Genomic DNA, 16,766 nt, shown 5'->3' on the forward strand with positions numbered 1-16,766 from the left:
AATACCCCAATTTTGGATCGAATGGAAAAATAATGTCAAAAGCCAAAGGAACAGAATTCAGTTTCAATACAAAACTTGTAAACCATCGAGGAAGACCACTATTGTCATTTAAAAAACAGCAGTTGTTCCACGATTTGGATTTTACCACTGATCACAATACCACATCACCTAAGAGAGGGTTGGTAACAAACTTTAGAACACAGAAAAACCTCATTACTGCTGCAGGGATTGTTAAGATGACCCAAACAGGCAGGCATACATGTAAAAATTACAGAAACCAAATAATGCTCTGGAGCTTAAGCTGGACATATGCAGACCTTGAGCTCAGCTAAGACCTCAGGGGCGGTCCTCCCACACACGCATATCTTGAAGATGCAAAACTTGCTGCAAATTCATCAAAGTTTTTCACATAAAACTGAGGACCCAGATACCAGTTGATCTGCAAAAGTTATAGCTGCAAAATATCTTTTCCCTCCTGGTTGCGCATTTTCTGTCTTTTCTGAAGTGATTCTAATGTTCTGTGCATGCATCTTTAGAAGGAAGACGTAAAACTTGCTGCAAACCGAGCAACGCTGTACACATCTATCTTAACTGATCCCGCCGGTTACATTACACAAAGAGCACAAGGAAAGTGCAAAACTTAATGCCATCCATGGTTTGGTTCAAACCTGATCAGATTACAGTACATATTACGAGCGAGACAAAGCCTATGGCTGTGTAACCAACAACAGTAGCGTATGTGGCTAAATCGGCAGACTTTGGTTGCTGTTTCAGTCGAGGACATAGATGCGGGAGGCGATGTCCTGGACAAGCCAGTCGAAGCCCTGGAGCAGGCCGTCGCTGGTGTAGGCGCTGCAGCCAACGATCTTCCAGTGCCGGTCCTTGTTCATCACTTCAAGATTCAGAACCTGAATCCAAAACTCAAATCTGTTATCATCAAACTTCTAGACACTGCTAAACTTGAGTCTGAGTCGGTCAAAATAACTAAAATCATCTTGGAGCTATGCTTGCTGGGATAGTGCGATTAGTTTTCGACTATTCCTTAAAACGAAGATACACAGATGATGTGACTCCAAGTAGGAAGATTGACCAACGTATGCCAGTATGAATAATACATGCTCCTGGACTAGTATGCTTTACCTTGGCAATTTCGTCAGGCTTCAGAGCGCCCTGAATGTCTTGCTTATTTGCGAAAACTAGTAGCGATGATCCAGCCAGTCTCTGTAATCAACAATTCAAGGATCATCCGAATAGTTGAACAATAATATATAAACTAAGCACAAAGATGCTAGGTAATCAAATTTGCAGTCCCGAGAATTTTCTTATGCTAACAGTAAACATTCTGTTTTGCTAGTTTTCTGCAAAGTTACTCAAAGCAAAAACTTCAGAGAAATTACGTTATAGCAGATGATCAGTTGTATTCACTAGGAGGTTTACCTCTTCTTTCAAAAGATTGTGGAGCTCAGTACGGCAATCATCGAGCCTTCGAACATCAGAACTATCGACCACCCAAACTAGACCGTCAGTCTGCTCGAAGTAGTTCCTCCAATACGAACGGATGGTCTTCTGACCCCCGACATCCCATATGTTCAGCGAGTACCTGCCACAATCACCCCATTATCAATTCTTGTCAATTTGTTCTGCTGTTCCCCATGAATGTACTCGATGCACTTTGAGTTTTCGACCACCATGAGTCATGAGTGATGGGCATCAAGCAGCTGCCAAAATTTCGGCCAAAGTATGTAGTATTTTAACCGATGTGATTTAGTACTCTTTCAGATAAATGCAGATTAGTAATCGCATTGCCTACTTTCAATGGTAAAAGTACAACCACCCATGCCGCTTGCCTCGTAGTAGGATGAAAACATAACAGATGAATATAACATATTTAACGGGAAGCAATGTTTCTTGTTATGGAAAAATTAACTTAACAAATAAGCAATGAATGCACTACATACTTTTGGTACTGGATGGTCTTGATATTAAAACCAAGAGTAGGGCTGATGACACCAGTATCCTCCCCATTTATCTTGAGCACAATTGTCGTCTTACCCAAGTTGTCCAGGCCACTGTAAATTTGACATCGGTGAGTTAAACCAACAAGAACAAAGAACTGAATGACACAAACCTTGAAAGTCCAGAAGCATACATATCAACGAAAGAACCAAGAACAGTTGTGCGTTGGGATAGGAGGATTCTGGGGTAAAATAATTAGGCGAAAGGAATGGAGCAGTAAACTTACACCATGAGAATCCGCATCTCCTTTTCCTTGCGCTTGATTTTTCTGATGATGCTGAGGAGACCCATTCTGGAGGTGGCCCAGCAGAGGAATCAGTATAAAGTAAGATAAAGACGGGGAATACAGCCACACATGAAAAATACTTGTGAAATTCTAATGCAGTTAGAGACACTCAGTCAGGTTGCTAGGAACCCCCAATGTTTACGTAAGTATCACACAGACAGAATAACAAACTGTGCTAGGAATTGGTGATGATGCAGGGTCATAATTTTGATAATCGGTGAAGATTCAGGCATGGTTTGTGTATCTCACTTAAATTCAAAGCAAGGTCTGATCTCAGAAGACATGAGCCGGAGGTAGATTGGAAAGCACGGCACGCCACTGTGAAGCGATGTTCAGCTCAGAATTTCAGGGTTGTACTAAGAAAACAATTCTTGCCACTGCCTCTGCTTTCACCAAGTATAAATCTAAGATCTGTACATTCATATACTGCTACGCCACTGTCCCATATCAGTCAATTTCAGCTTACCCACCAGAAGCAATGGTGGATCTAGGATTTTAATTTCTAAAACAGGGTGGTCCACCTCCTAAAAAAGCTGACAACAGATATTACATGTGAACGTTCTAATTAAATTACCAATAGCACATAGAAATAGATCGATATGGTCTTACATACATGCTAAAATCCTCATGTAGACAGTTTGCATGTTTCTGAACATGAAACTGGATTATATTCAGATTGTAGCCTACAGGTCCAACATATTCAGATATTTCAAACAGTGTTTGTTTAACATGGAAATGATGTATCATTAATCTTTGTTACAGAAATGGGGAATGGAGAGGGTGGACTGAGGACCCAGACAATGAATAATTTCTCATGCCTTCAGGTGTACTCCCTCGGTGCCAAATTACTTGTCACTCAAATGGACGTATCTAAGCACTAACGCAAGGAGTACTTGGATGCTCTCCGATCACTTGTACGTGCTGAGATAAGATCCGGCGGAAAACCAGGGAAAGACTAACAACATTGCTAGATGAGCTTAAGAATGAGGTACTATCTCAAACTGGAAACATTTTATCATATCCATCAGAAGATGCAGATTTAACTGAGCTGCCTATTCTAAAGAGCATTCTACAGATATAAATCATAAGGGATCCATTCTTCTGACTATTTGAGTTTGAACTTTGTCCAGTCCATTTGGCACGCGGAATGGTCCTTGATTCACTTATATTATGGGCAATTGGGCACTATCAGGTATGACTGAAATTAAAGCAGCAGAAAATGGTTCTCATTTACTGAAATGGGACCGTACCTGCCTCCGGTCTCCTGACAAATCAGGGCGGCTGACGGCCTGAGCGGACTGCACGGCTGGGCACGCCGGCCTGCTGCCGACTCCCGACTGGCGCGGTGGCGCCTGGCGACGGCGAGGGTGCGAGGCAAGCGGCAGATCGGAACGCCTAGAGGAGCATAGGGGAATCGACACGGACAGAGCAAGACTGCCGCCCTGCGGGAGAGCACGGCCGCACGGGTGGCCTTTTTTTTTTGAGTACGGGTGCCTCCTGTGCATGAGTAGGTTTTTTTTAAGCTGTAGGCCAATTGGTTGCTGAAAATAAATACATGTCTTATTATATTTGATGAGTATGTATAATTGTATCAATATTTATTAAATATAAGTAGAATAATAATTAGATAAAACATTTTCATATGAATGGCTGAATAGCTTAGCGGATTTTTTTCATGCATGTATGTTGAGATAATAAATAAGTTAATGGAGATAACGTCTTGTTTCTCTTATGTATATACGATTCGGCTTCTGGCGCACACCCCTCCAGTCTAATGGGTTAGGGCCGGCTCATATAAAGTCGTTGTTTTTCTATTTATGAACGGCTTTTTACATCAATCGGGGAAGCTTTTAGAAGATTCCAGTCGTTTTTGCGAGCCTTCTAGAACCTTTCGACTGGTTTTTCCTTTTTGTGTTTTTAGTTTGCTGGTGGTTTTTTTTTCTATTTATTTCCTTTTCCTTATTTTATTGTTTCTTTTTCTAAATGTGCATTTTTTTAATTTTTTAATAAAATTCGTGAAAGTTTTTTTTGAAACATGTGAACATTTTTCAAATTGATGAAGTTTGTTTGAATCTGTGATCTTTTGCAAATTGACGAACTATTTTTACAATTGGCAAACTTTTTTAAAATCTGTGGACCTTTTTTGAAATCAATGAAAATTTATGCATTTTTCCCAAGTTCGTGAGTTTTTTTTTTCAAAATTTATGTACTTTTTAAAAAATTATGAATTTTTTTAATCAGAATTGATGATTTTTTAAATCAAAATGGATGATTTTTTTAAAAAAATCTATGAACTCTTTTTGAATTTATTTACTTTTAGAATTCTGCAAAAAAATTCCAAATCCAGTAACTTTGTTTGAACTCGTGAACCTGTTTGAATTTCCGATTCTTTTTGAATTTTTGAATTTTTTTTCCAAAAGTCAACGGTTGGCCGTTCTACTGGTCGACCGTACCGCCATGAGTTTTAGGCAAGCAAACCTTGTCATGGGCAATTAATGCAAAACCTTTCTCCTGGGTGCCATATTTCCTCCAAAAGCAATATTTGAGGTAGATGTTAAGTTGCTTAACCGCTGTCACAAGGATCAAAAGGGAGGACATGAAGAAGATGGGCATGATAGAGAATATTAATTTGATGAGGATAAGTTTATCTCTAGTTGACAGAAGTGTGGATCAGCCCAATAATCTATTTTCAATTCTATCCAGCATGGAAACAAAGTCTTCAATTCCAGGTTTGTAAGGCTCCGTGGAAAGCCAAGGTAAGTGTGAGATAAAGTGCCTACTTGGCAACCAAATAGCACAGCCAGCTCTTGCATTGTATGCTCAGGAGTATTGAGTTTCTATATATTGTGCAACATATCTTAGACAACGCACAAAGTATTCACAATTACATACATTGTGTTACAAAAACTCCGCATGACATTCCTGCATTGCACACTGTGCAACTGCGAGTCTTCGACAGCTGCTGCCGCTAGATGCATTTGCAAGGAATAGCAGGAGACAAAGGTAAATCTCAAGATTAATTTCTCTTAGCCCTCAATCTTAATCTAGTGATTAATCTATATTCTTCTTTTTACAACAAGTAGTGGGCTAGTGGCCTTGGAGTAGAGTTCGATCTGTTGTTGCCGACTTGGTCCTGGACTTATTGTTTCCTTGATGATCGAATTTGGATAGTTGCAGCCTGAAGAACACAGAGTGTCACTGATTTATTGTAACCTTCACTCCTTCAGCCTTCAAGTGCCTTCAATCCTTTTCTTACAAACATGCTGCCCAAAAAAACATTTATCTGGTTTCGAGAAAAGAACAAAGAGGAAAAGAATAGATAAGTTTATTTGAACTCAGAAGGGAGCTATGCATAAATTTGTTGTGAGGAATGACACTACTGATAATCTTGATGAATTAGATGGCAATGGTGCTGAAGAACAACAACCTGCTGAGAATGAGACCACAATTGAGAAAAACAATGCCCATGAGACTCCTATAAATTTGAGTGGCCGTGAGAATCCTACAAGTGTTGATGAACAAGGATCTTCTCCTTTTGATATCTATGACCCTAGAAACTGGGACGCTCTTGACAATAAAGCAAGAGATATTCTGATTGAGAAAGGGCCTACAAGGGAATACAATCTTGTATTCGAAACCGATAATATTGGAAGACATTTTTCGTGCGCTTACTACTCAAGAAAGCTTAGTGATGGGAAGGTCGGTGATCGGAAGTGATTGATGTACTCTAAACATGTGAATAAAGTTTACTGTTTTGGCTGCAAATTGTTCAAGTCCGAAAGTAGCAAAAATTTACTAGCATCTGAAGGACTAATGGACTGGAAGCATCTAAGCGAGAAGCTCAAACTTCATCAGAATAGTGTTGAGCATATCACTAACATGAATACTTGGAATGAGGTAAGACTGAGGCTAAGTAAAAATGTGACAATTGATAAAGATCTGCAACAAGAAATTGCAAAGGAGAAAGAGCGATGGAGACAGGTTCTGATTAGAATTGTTGCTGCAGTGAAGTTTCTTGCCAAGCATAATTTGGCTTTTTGATGATCAAATGAGAAACTATACCAAGTTAGCGATGGAAACTTTTTGGGAGTAATTGATTTAGACCTGAAGTATGACGTTGTTATTTATGGCCTGGAGTATTATTTACCAAGGAAAATTACCACTGTTTATTATAGCTTTGCAAGAATTATTTTTCTATCAATGTATGGGATCATTTTTTTCCTCCAATGTCGCCACTGGGCCCATTCATTTGAGTTCTCCCCGGGGCCTCCGAAACTCGAGGACTGGCGCTGGAAGGTTGTAAGTGGAGTAGCTAGATATGAAGAATTTGATTTCAACATCCAAAATAAACCCAGGACAACAAACATTTGTACCTGTCAGTTTGAAACAAAAAATGTATGTGCCATGGGCCAGCTCCATGCCTTGCTAATTAAGGCCAAACTGAAGCTATAGATATATTATGTACATACTCGTAGTGACTGACTTAACGATACCCTTGCTGGTAGCCCATCGTGGCATCCGGAAGAAGATCGTCATGGAACTGAATGCCGCCATACTCCGACACTCGGTGTGCCACCGACGAAGTGTAGACATCAGTACCGGTTGGAAAAAAGCCATGTTGGTGATGTTGGAGCGCGGCAAGCGAGTAGGCAGTGTCGGCACTGGTGGCCATTAGCATCCGTGCGCCATGGTGGGCGATGATGGGGCTTGGGTGGCCGTGGCGGCCCTCGTAGGTGGTGACAACCGTGGAAGGGTCCTGCTGCGACCGCTCCACCAGCTTCTTCACCCCACACTGCGCAGCCGTGCACCGGTAGTAGCTCCTGCACGTGTTTCAGAATCTCACTTCAATGCAATGCATTGCTAAATTGTTGTCGTAGCATATGGCTGCCCTCACCATGCATGCATGCACACATACATATTTTTCATGAGGATTCTAGCAAGATTTATTAATTGCTGTCTAAATATGCATATCGTGATGCCTAATCAAGATGATTACATGTGTTGTGTGTCGTAGAAACTTTAATTTCAAGCAAGAGATTGTGTTGTTCAAACTTAGAAAGATGATCATCGCAACGAAAGTGAAATGTTATTTTTTTGTAGAAGTTATTTGTTTCTCTCCGATTTCACTAACGAAAGCAAGTTGCGGTCATATTACAGTCTTGCAATTCGACTCAGAACATTTGGGGTACCATCTCTAAACTGAAGTTGCAAGCTCACTACAGGAGCAAAACTGAGAAGTGGAAGGCATGTTTTTTCTTTTCGAAACACATACGCATAGGGGTGAATGTAAGGAGGTAGTACCTTGGGAAAGAACTGTTCTTGACGGCCTTCTGGCCATACTTGCGCCAGCGGTAGCCATCGTCGAGGTGGTCGACCTCGCTCTTGGTTGCGAAGGCCACACGGGAGCCACGGGCCTTCTTCTCCCCCTTCCCCTTCTTCTCTTGCTCCTTCTTGGCGCTCCTGCATCAGTCGGTCAACGCAATGAGGATCATCATTAGTGATTCTTAGTTTTACGTGCATGATCTGAGAATTTCGCCACGGTAACCGACAGTACAATTTCTACATGCAAAGCGGAACTAAACAAGAAGTTGCCCGGAAAACTAGCTAGTTATGAGCCTGCATTGAGCGGCCGGTTCTTCTTTTCTTTCATTTGATTGGAAACAGGGGTGGAACCCCAGTTCCATTTCATGCAAACAACAACGTCTGTGAGTGAATTCCATTTTTTACCCTCTATTTTGATATTTTCGACAATAATTACCCTCATTTAGCAAGATTTTATCTGCTTTACCCATTTACCGAAAGTGATTCCATAATTTACCCTGTTTAGAATTTTGTGTGCATTCTGACCGGCAAGTCCCAATTGACAGGTCCAGCTAGCATGCCACATCGATGATTTTTTCCTGACTATTTTCTTCCTGCTGAACTGGTCCTCACAACTTCTCCTGACTAGCCTAGTATGATATGATTGCATCAGAGCAGGTCGCTCGCATCCAACAAACAACTCACGAGTAGGACCACACCATGCTGGCCTCCAATATTTACGGCATGCACCAATTGCATGCATGATCCTGCCCCAAACCACTACCTCCTTTGTTAGGAGGGCGTAGGCCGACCTAGGCGAAGAACGACAGGCAAGAGGTGTGGCTGCTGGTGAACGTTGGAGTGGGCGGCTGCCGGTACGTCAATCTTCTCCCCTACATATCTAAATACCTAGGTAACAAATATGATCAGCGTGGCATGTTACCATTGAAAACTGTTACCGATATAATCTGAAATCATCTATGTTTTTCTTTAATACTATCACATACGACCTTAGTTTGCATGATTCTGTGGATCAGATTAAACTGGTGTAAATATACTACTTTACTAAATCTGATGCATCTACACATTTGAATACCGAGGTAGCAAATATGGTGACCGGTACAGAGTTAATACATGTAGAAGTGCCTGCCTTTATTGTTGTATTTGGTACAAAGCCCCTAACAGCCGGTCAAGTCACACACAAAATTTTAAATAGGGTAAAATGTGGTAAAACTTTTGCTAAATGGCTAAAACGGGTGGAATATCGCTAAATAAGGTAATTAATGTAAAAAAATATCAAAATAGAGGGTAAAAGCTGGAATTCACTCACGTCTGTCTCTCGGTACAAAGCAACATAGCTAGGTCTAAACGGCAACAGCGCAAAATCTTTTTTTGATAAAAGGCAGTTTTATCGACTCATAAAATAGCATCAAGATAATACAAGCAATTCAAGATGAACTCAAGGGGTAGGGAAAACAAGAATTCATAAGATAGACATCTATCAGACACATGCCTCATCCAAGAATGACATGGATATGCAGTCTTGTTGCGTTTCGACCAGAGCCTGAACATCATTCTGTCGCCGGTTCTTCCGTTGCTACCCACGAAACTGATTGGATAACCTTTGTTTGTTTGAAATGGTAGGTAGGTAGGTGACAAGTTGACGGATGGCGAGCCCTAAATCCGGTATGGCACGTGCGGCAGTATCTTCGCGTTCAGACCGTCCGGCCGAGAAGATCAATGGAGGCCGAGAGTGATATGGCAAGAACACGTACCAGTGGATGGATCTACACTTCTTCCATCTGATCGACAAAGTCTATGTACGCATGTGATGATCGATCGATGGGCAAGAAATACAAGGGGATCAGCTGGGATTCAGTTAGCACACGGTTGTGTTGGAATTTTGTTAGTAGGCCTTTGGCCCAAAGCCCAACTAAAATTTTGAAATTCTTTTGGCTCATTCATGCACACATGTGAGTGGAGTGAGTGAGACTAAAATTTAGTTCCACCCTGAAAGTTGAGAGAGAGTTGCACCTCTTTATAAGGTGAGCTCTTCTACCACTTGTATTAGCATGAGAAGAGGAGACCTACAGGCGCGCTCCTCCTCGCTCGCCTCGTCACGACGCGACACGCCGCGCCGCGGGTTGCAGGATTGAGCCGAGCCGAGGACAGAGCTATGCACGTTGTCTATATTTTTGCTGCATGGGAAAATTAATGAGTCATTAATTAATAATTAACGGATGCGTTAATTACTGAACCGTTTCCGATTCTTTTGGATCGTGACGACTCGGACGTGGGGTTTACTCCCACGACCTACCCGGCCCGCACCGCCGCCGCTTCGTATGATTTCTCACCACCGTTTCAGATCATTGCGCCGCCAAGCAAGTCTTCTCCATCCCTCCTTCCGGCGTGCACCGCGAGAAGGAACAGCAGGCCTCCGGAACCCCGCCTCTCGTGATCCTGTACGGGAGAGGGGCGATCAGCATTTTGGGGAGCGCACTCGCGCGACGGCTGGCAGCGACGACTTCGCGAACGACGACTTCTTCCCCGACCTCGGCAACCTCGTCCTCGACGACATGGGCGACAACGTCAACGCCGGCGGTGCTGCACCCGCTGCACCGTATGTGATTCTATCCTTCCTATTCGAGATCGTGGTAGAATTCATGCTTCTAGTATGTGCCCTAGATGTGATATGTTCATCTGCTATGCTAGTTCGCATGATTAGTTTAATCTCTTCTGCTGTGGTCATGATTTATCTTCTGTTTATTCGGATTAAATCTCATAGTAATTTGCTCATATTTCCAACAATCCAAAAACCTGATTATATGCAATTTACTCCGAGTGGTTTTGCTGCGCATCTGAAGCCGCCTGCCTTTAAGGGGGCGCAATATAAAAGGTGGCGCACGAGAGCAGTCTACTGGTTTCAGACCATGGGCTCCTATGATGCCACCAAGGGCAAGCCTGAGGGAGATCTTAATCCAGCACAGCTGAAAGCTTTTGATAAGATCGACCCTCTTTAAAGGCGCTCTTCTGAGTGTTCTTGATGACTCCATTGTGGATTCGTATATGTCGTTTGACAACGGCAAGGACATGTGGGCTGCGCTCGAGGCCAAGTTTGGTGCCTCGGACACCGGCAGCGAGTTGTACGTCATGGAGCAATTCTATGACTACAAGATGACTGATGAGCGCCCTGTTGTACAGCAGGCTCATGAGATACAGTCGCTCGCAAAAGAACTTGAGTACTTCAAGTGTGTGTTGCCGGACAAATTTGTTGCCGGAGGCATCATTGCCAAGCTTCCACCTTCGTGGAACAATTTTGCTACTTCCCTGAAACACAAGAGACAGGAGTTTTCCATTGCGGATCTCATTGGTACTCTTGATGTTGAAGAGAAGGCGAGAGCAAAGGACACACGTGCTCGAGTTGCTGAGGGAGGTTCTAGTGCCCACATGGTACAGAAGAAGAACTCCCAGCCCAACAAGTTCAAAAACAATAAGAACAAAACTCAGAGCAAAGGCAAATTTGATACAAAGAACTAGCCATCACATTCTACCAACTTCAAGAAGAATTCTCATAAGAAGGGAAAGGGACTTTGCCATGTCTGCGGTGATCCTAATCACTGGGCTCCGAAGTGTCCTAACCGCTTTGAGGAGTGCGAACATGAGAAGAGCGGCAAGTCCGCTAATGTTGTCATCGGTGATACTGATATGAAGGAATCAGGGTACGGTATTTTTCCTACCATCCTTTCAGTATTTCAATCTCCTGATTGGTTAATTGACACCGGTGCCAATGTACATGTTTGTGCTGACGCCTCCATGTTTTCTTCTTACCAGGCAACAGGGACTTCACCCGTGCTGATGGGGAACGGGTCACATGCCATCGTTCGAGGTGTTGGTACAGTCGATCTGAAGTTTACTTCGGGGAAGACTGTGCGTCTGAAGAACGTTCATCATGTGTCGTCCATCAATAAAAATCTCGTTAGTGGTTCCCGTTTATGTCGAGATGGTTTTAAGTTGGTTTTCGAATCCAATAAAGTTGTAATTTCTAAGTGTGGACAATTTGTTGGAAAAGGCTATGAGTGCGGAGGCTTGTTCTGCCTATCTTTATCAGATATTTGCACTAAAGTTATTAATAATGTTTGCCACAATAATGAGTCTGATATTTGGCATTCACGACTCTGTCATATTAATTTTGGTTGCATGACGCGGTTAGCCAATATGAATTTAATTCTGAAAATCTCTACTGTCAAAGGCTCCAAGTGCCAAGTATGTGTGCAAGCTAAGCAACCTCGCAAGTTCCATAAGACTGCAGAGGCAAGAGACTTGGCGCCACTAGAGTTTATACATTCTGATCTTTGTGAGATGAATGGCGTGTTGACAAAAGGTGGAAAGAGATACTTCATGACGTTGATTGATGACTCCACTAGATATTGTTATGTGTATCTTCTGAAATCAAAAAATGAGGCTTTGACTTTCTTTAAAAACTATAAAGCTGAGGCGGAGAACCAACTTGATCGGAAAATTAAACGGCTTAGGTCCGATCGTGGTGGAGAGTATTTTTCCAATGAATTTGATTTGTTTTGTGCGGAACATGGTATAATCCATGAGAGGACGCCTCCCTACTCACCCCAGTCAAATGGGGTAGCCGAAAGAAAGAACCGAACTCTAACTGATATGGTTAACACCATGTTAAAGACTTCGGGTCTATCCAAGGAATGGTGGGGGGAGGCGCTAATGACTGCGTGTCATGTCCTAAACCGAGTTCCCACAAAGCATAAGACCATGACTCCATTTGAAGAATGGGAAAGGAAAAGGTTGAAACTCTCTTACCTACGTACTTGGGGTTGTTTGGCGAAAGTCAATATACCAATTCCCAAGAAGCGCAAGCTTGGACCAAAAACCGTGGATTGTGTTCTTCTGGGCTATGCTTTTCATAGCGTCGGCAATAGATTTTTGATAATAAAATCCGAGGTATCCGACATGCATGTTGGTACGATTATGGAATCAAATGATGCAACTTTCTTTGAGGACATATTTCCTATGAAGGATATGTCGAGTTCATCAAATCAGAAGATACCTACTCCATCTAGTGAGGAATTCACTGTAAATCCTGAACCCACCATTGCGATGGAACACGTTGAGAATCCTGTTGAGGGTAACAATGGAACTCCTGTGAGGTGTAAGAGACAGAGGACTGCAAAGTCTTTTGGTGATGATTTCATTGTGTACCTCGTGGATGACACACCCAGGACTATTTCAGAAGCCTATGCATCTCCTGATGCTGACTACTGGAAGGAAGCTGTACGTAGCGAGATGGATTCCATCTTAGCTAACGATACCTGGGAGATCACTGACCGTCCTTATGGGTGCAAACCTGTAGGATGTAAGTGGGTGTTCAAGAAGAAGCTTAGACCTGATGGTACGATTGAAAAGTACAAGGCACGGCTTGTGGCCAAGGGTTATACCCAGAAAGAAGGTGAAGACTTCTTTGATACTTACTCACCCGTGGCTAGACTAACCACAATTTGGGTGCTACTATCACTGGCTGCCTCACATGGTCTTCTCGTTCATCAAATGGACGTTAAGATGGCTTTCCTCAATGGAGAGTTGAAGGAGGAAATTTACATGGATCAGCCAGATGGTTTTGTAGTACCTGGTCAGGAAGGAAAGATGTGCAAGTTATTAAAATCTTTATATGGCCTTAAACAAGCTCCTAAGGAGTGGCATGAGAAGTTCGAAAAAACATTAACTGCTGCCGGCTTTGTAGTAAACGATGGTGAAAAGTGCGTGTACTATCGCTATGGTGGGGGCGAAGGAGTTATTCTTTGTCTGTATGTCGACGACATATTGATCTTTGAAACCAAACTTGATTTAATCAAGGAGGTTAAGGATTTCTTATCTCGCTGTTTTGAGATGAAGGATCTAGGAGTAGCTGAAATTATCTTAAACATCAAGCTGTTGAGAGATGAGAATGGTGGGATCACACTGCTTCAGTCTCATTATGTGGAAAAGGTCTTGAATCGTTTTGGGTATAGCGACTGCACGCCTTCTCCAACTCCATATGATGCTAGTGTGTTGCTTCGAAAGAATTGACGGATTGCTAGAGATCAACTAAGGTATTCTCAAATTATTGGCTCGCTTATGTATTTGGCGAGTGCCAGGCCTGACATCTTTTTTGCTGTGAGCAAGCTAAGTCGGTTTGTGTCAAAACCGGGAGATGATCATTGGCATGCGCTTGAGAGAGTTATGCGGTATTTGAAAGGCACCGCGAGCTATGGGATTCACTACACCGGGTATCCAAGGGTACTGGAGGGTTATAGTGACTCAATTTGGATATCTGATACTGATGAGATTAAGGCCACAAGTGGTTATGTTTTTACACTTGGTGGTGGCACTGTTTCCTGGAAGTCTTGCAAGCAGACCATCTTAACAAGGTCAACTATGGAAGCAGAACTCACAGCATTAGACACTGCCACTATTGAAGCAGAGTGACTTCGTGAACTCTTGATGGACTTACCTATGGTTGAAAAACCAATACCCCCTATCCTGATGAACTGTGATAATCAAACTGTGATCGTCAAGATAAACAGTTCTAAGGACAATATGAAGTCCTCAAGGCATGTAAAGAGGAGACTAAAATCTGTCAGAAAATTGAGGAACTCCGGAGTTATTACGTTGGATTATATCCAAACATCGAAAAACTTGGCAGATCCCTTCACAAAGGGTCTATCACGTAATGTGATAGATAATGCATCAATGGATATGGGTTTGAGACCCACCGCATGAGTTGTCCATAGTGGTAATCCACTCTATATGATCGGAGATCCCGTGATGTAGAAGTGGGAGACAAGCTGTTGGTCAGCTGGGAGGAGAGTATCCCTATATTAATTATCCCACTCCATGAAGATGCAATACTCTCCTGATCTGCATGGCAGGTTGATACTTATCTTAATGTGTTCCAAGTGGCTTATTCGGGTAAGCAGAGATGTTGTCCTGCAGAACATCTTCTGAGGAACACACCTATATGAATTTGACTGTTAACGTCACAGTCTGTGAGAATTGGGTGTTCTCTAATAAATTCATGAAAGGCTCTGGAGTATGACGTATACGCTCCACCCGCGGGGAAGCCTTGCGGCAGTCCAGTATCGATCAAGAATTTGTGTGAAACTAGTTTCACAGAAAACTTGTAGTTCAAGGCATAGTCCACTATTCAAGTTGTGATCTAGTGTAGCATAAATTTCTAAGTGGAAGTTCAACTTCACAGTCTCCACTAAGCACCGATATATAAAACAATGTTTTGGAACTAAATGATGAGATGTGCCAATGAGACTTTGTGGGGTATTGGTGGAATTTTGCTAGTAGGCCTTTGGCCCAAAGCCCAACTAAAATTCTGAAATTCTCTTGGCCCATTCATTCACACATGTGAGTGGAGTGAGTGAGGCTAAAATTTAGTCCCACCCTGAAAGTTGAGAGAGAGTTGCACCTCTTTATAAGGTGAGCTCTTCTACCACTTGTATGAGCATGAGAAGAGGAGACCTACACACGCGCTCCTCCTCCTCGCTCGCCTCGCCGCGCCGCGCTGCGCCGCGGGTTGCGGGATTGAGCCGAGCCGAGGATAGAGCTATGCACGTTGTCTATATTTTTGCTGCATGGGAAAATTAATGAGTCATTAATTAATAATTAACAGACGCGTTAATTACTGTACCGTTTTCGATTCTTTTGGATCGTGACGACTCGGACGTGGGGTTTACTCCCACGACCTACCCGGCCCGCAATATATTCTACCTTAGCCGCCGCCGCTTCGTATGATTTCTCACCACCGTTTCAGATCATTGCGCCGCCAAGCAAGTCTTCTCCATCCCTCCTTCCGACGTGCACCGCGAGAAGGGACAACAGGCCTCCGGAACCCTGCCTCTCGTGATCCTGTATAGGAGAGGGGCGATCAGGTTTTTGGGGAGCGCGACTGCTGGCAGCGACGACTTCGCGAACGACGACTTCTTCCCCGACCTCGGCAACCTTGTCCTCGACGACATGGGTGACAACGTCAACGTCGGCGGTGCTGCACCCGCTGTACCGTATGTGATTCTATCCTTCCTGTTCGAGATCGTGGTAGAATTCATGCTTCTAGTATGTGCCCTAGATGTGATATGTTCATCTGCTATGCTAGTTCGCATGACTAGTTTAATCTCTGCTGCTGTGGTCATAATTTATCTTCTGTTTATTCGGATTAAATCTCGTAGTAATTTGCTCATATTTCCAACAGGTTGCATCAAGATCAAATCCACCCTGATAAACTCATTCACGTACCTGCAGCTGCCATGATCGGCCAAACCATCCTCGTCTCCCTCCTCCGGCGCCGGCATGCCTCTCTTGCACCCGCGGGCCCGGCCACCGCCTCGCTGGACGTCGACGAGTTGGCCGTGGACGGGGCCGCAGCGGCACAGATCACCTGGCCCACAGCCGGGCAGCTTGGTGGCCTCGCGAGCTCCGCGGGGTTGAGGAGCCCCTGCAGGTAGTTGGTGATGGTGGAGTAGGCCGACGGGGTTACACCAACATCGTCCCCACCGCCGCACGCCGGACTCTGGAAGAAGACGCTGTCGTGCTCGCCGTAGAGTTGGCCGCCGTCGTGATTTCCTTCTCCTGATGCGGATCCGGACATGGAGTAGCGCATGAGAGAGCGTGGGGTCGATTCTAGGTAGAGCGTTGAATGAATGGAGAGGAGGAGAAAGGCAGGCGTTGTAGTCTTTGGAGGTGCAAGCAAGATATGACTAAAAAAGATATGACTATGACCTTAACCTTTGGACCAAACTTGTGTGCCTGCGTGCGGTATTAAATAAGAGTACTACTACTTTGGTAGCTAGTAGCATGGGCTTGAATTAACCTAGGCAGTGATGAAGATAGTGTATTGTACGGGATGGAGATGGAGGGAGGGATGATCGATCCATCCTCATCCTGGGTCGGGATCGACATATTTTAGGTGGACACGTACGTACTTTGGGCATACTAGGCGCGGAAAGTACTTCAATGTTCACATGTGTACACGCGTCTCCAGCTGCGCATTTTATTCATTTTCCATGTGAGATGTGAATTATTCTGGGCGGCACACAAACGTACACTTGCTTTGCTTACACGTGGATGGGCTTGGTACACGTTTTATTTTTCTCGA

The 16,766-nt window shown here is 43.5% G+C and overlaps 2 protein-coding genes across 2 annotated transcripts; both read right to left on the reverse strand.

The window, feature by feature from the left end:
- Positions 1-624: 624 nt before the first annotated feature.
- LOC125539928 (ADP-ribosylation factor-like protein 2) lies at positions 625-3,797 on the reverse strand. The gene is made up of 6 exons (XM_048703475.1): positions 3,553-3,797; positions 2,243-2,308; positions 1,959-2,069; positions 1,438-1,600; positions 1,141-1,221; positions 625-908 (listed from the first exon to the last, which is right to left on the reverse strand). The coding sequence occupies exons 2-6, from the start codon at positions 2,305-2,307 to the stop codon at positions 771-773; spliced, it is 558 nt and encodes a 185-aa protein (XP_048559432.1). The 5' UTR covers position 2,308; positions 3,553-3,797; the 3' UTR covers positions 625-770.
- A 2,988-nt stretch (positions 3,798-6,785) lies between these two features.
- On the reverse strand, positions 6,786-16,259 carry LOC125533200 (WRKY transcription factor 71-like). The gene is made up of 4 exons (XM_048696937.1): positions 15,908-16,259; positions 7,852-7,861; positions 7,604-7,762; positions 6,786-7,122 (listed from the first exon to the last, which is right to left on the reverse strand). Exons 1-4 carry the CDS (start codon positions 16,257-16,259, stop codon positions 6,786-6,788), a joined length of 858 nt encoding a protein of 285 aa, XP_048552894.1.
- Positions 16,260-16,766: the final 507 nt, after the last annotated feature.

This window comes from Triticum urartu, chromosome 1, assembly GCF_003073215.2.
Source record: "Triticum urartu cultivar G1812 chromosome 1, Tu2.1, whole genome shotgun sequence".
Classification (NCBI taxonomy): Eukaryota; Viridiplantae; Streptophyta; class Magnoliopsida; order Poales; family Poaceae; genus Triticum; species Triticum urartu.

Coding starts and splice junctions, on each gene's coding strand:
- LOC125539928 (XM_048703475.1), bottom strand. CDS start 2,307: ATGGGTCTCCTCAGCATCATCAGAAAAATCAAGCGCAAGGAAAAGGAG. Junction 1,601..1,958: donor AAGACCATCCAGTACCAAAA/GTATGTAGTGCA, acceptor TGATTGTGGCAG/GTACTCGCTGAACATATGGG. Junction 1,222..1,437: donor ACAATCTTTTGAAAGAAGAG/GTAAACCTCCTA, acceptor TGTTGATTACAG/AGACTGGCTGGATCATCGCT.
- LOC125533200 (XM_048696937.1), bottom strand. CDS start 16,259: ATGTCCGGATCCGCATCAGGAGAAGGAAATCACGACGGCGGCCAACTC. Junction 7,123..7,603: donor AAGAACAGTTCTTTCCCAAG/GTACTACCTCCT, acceptor AAACACGTGCAG/GAGCTACTACCGGTGCACGG.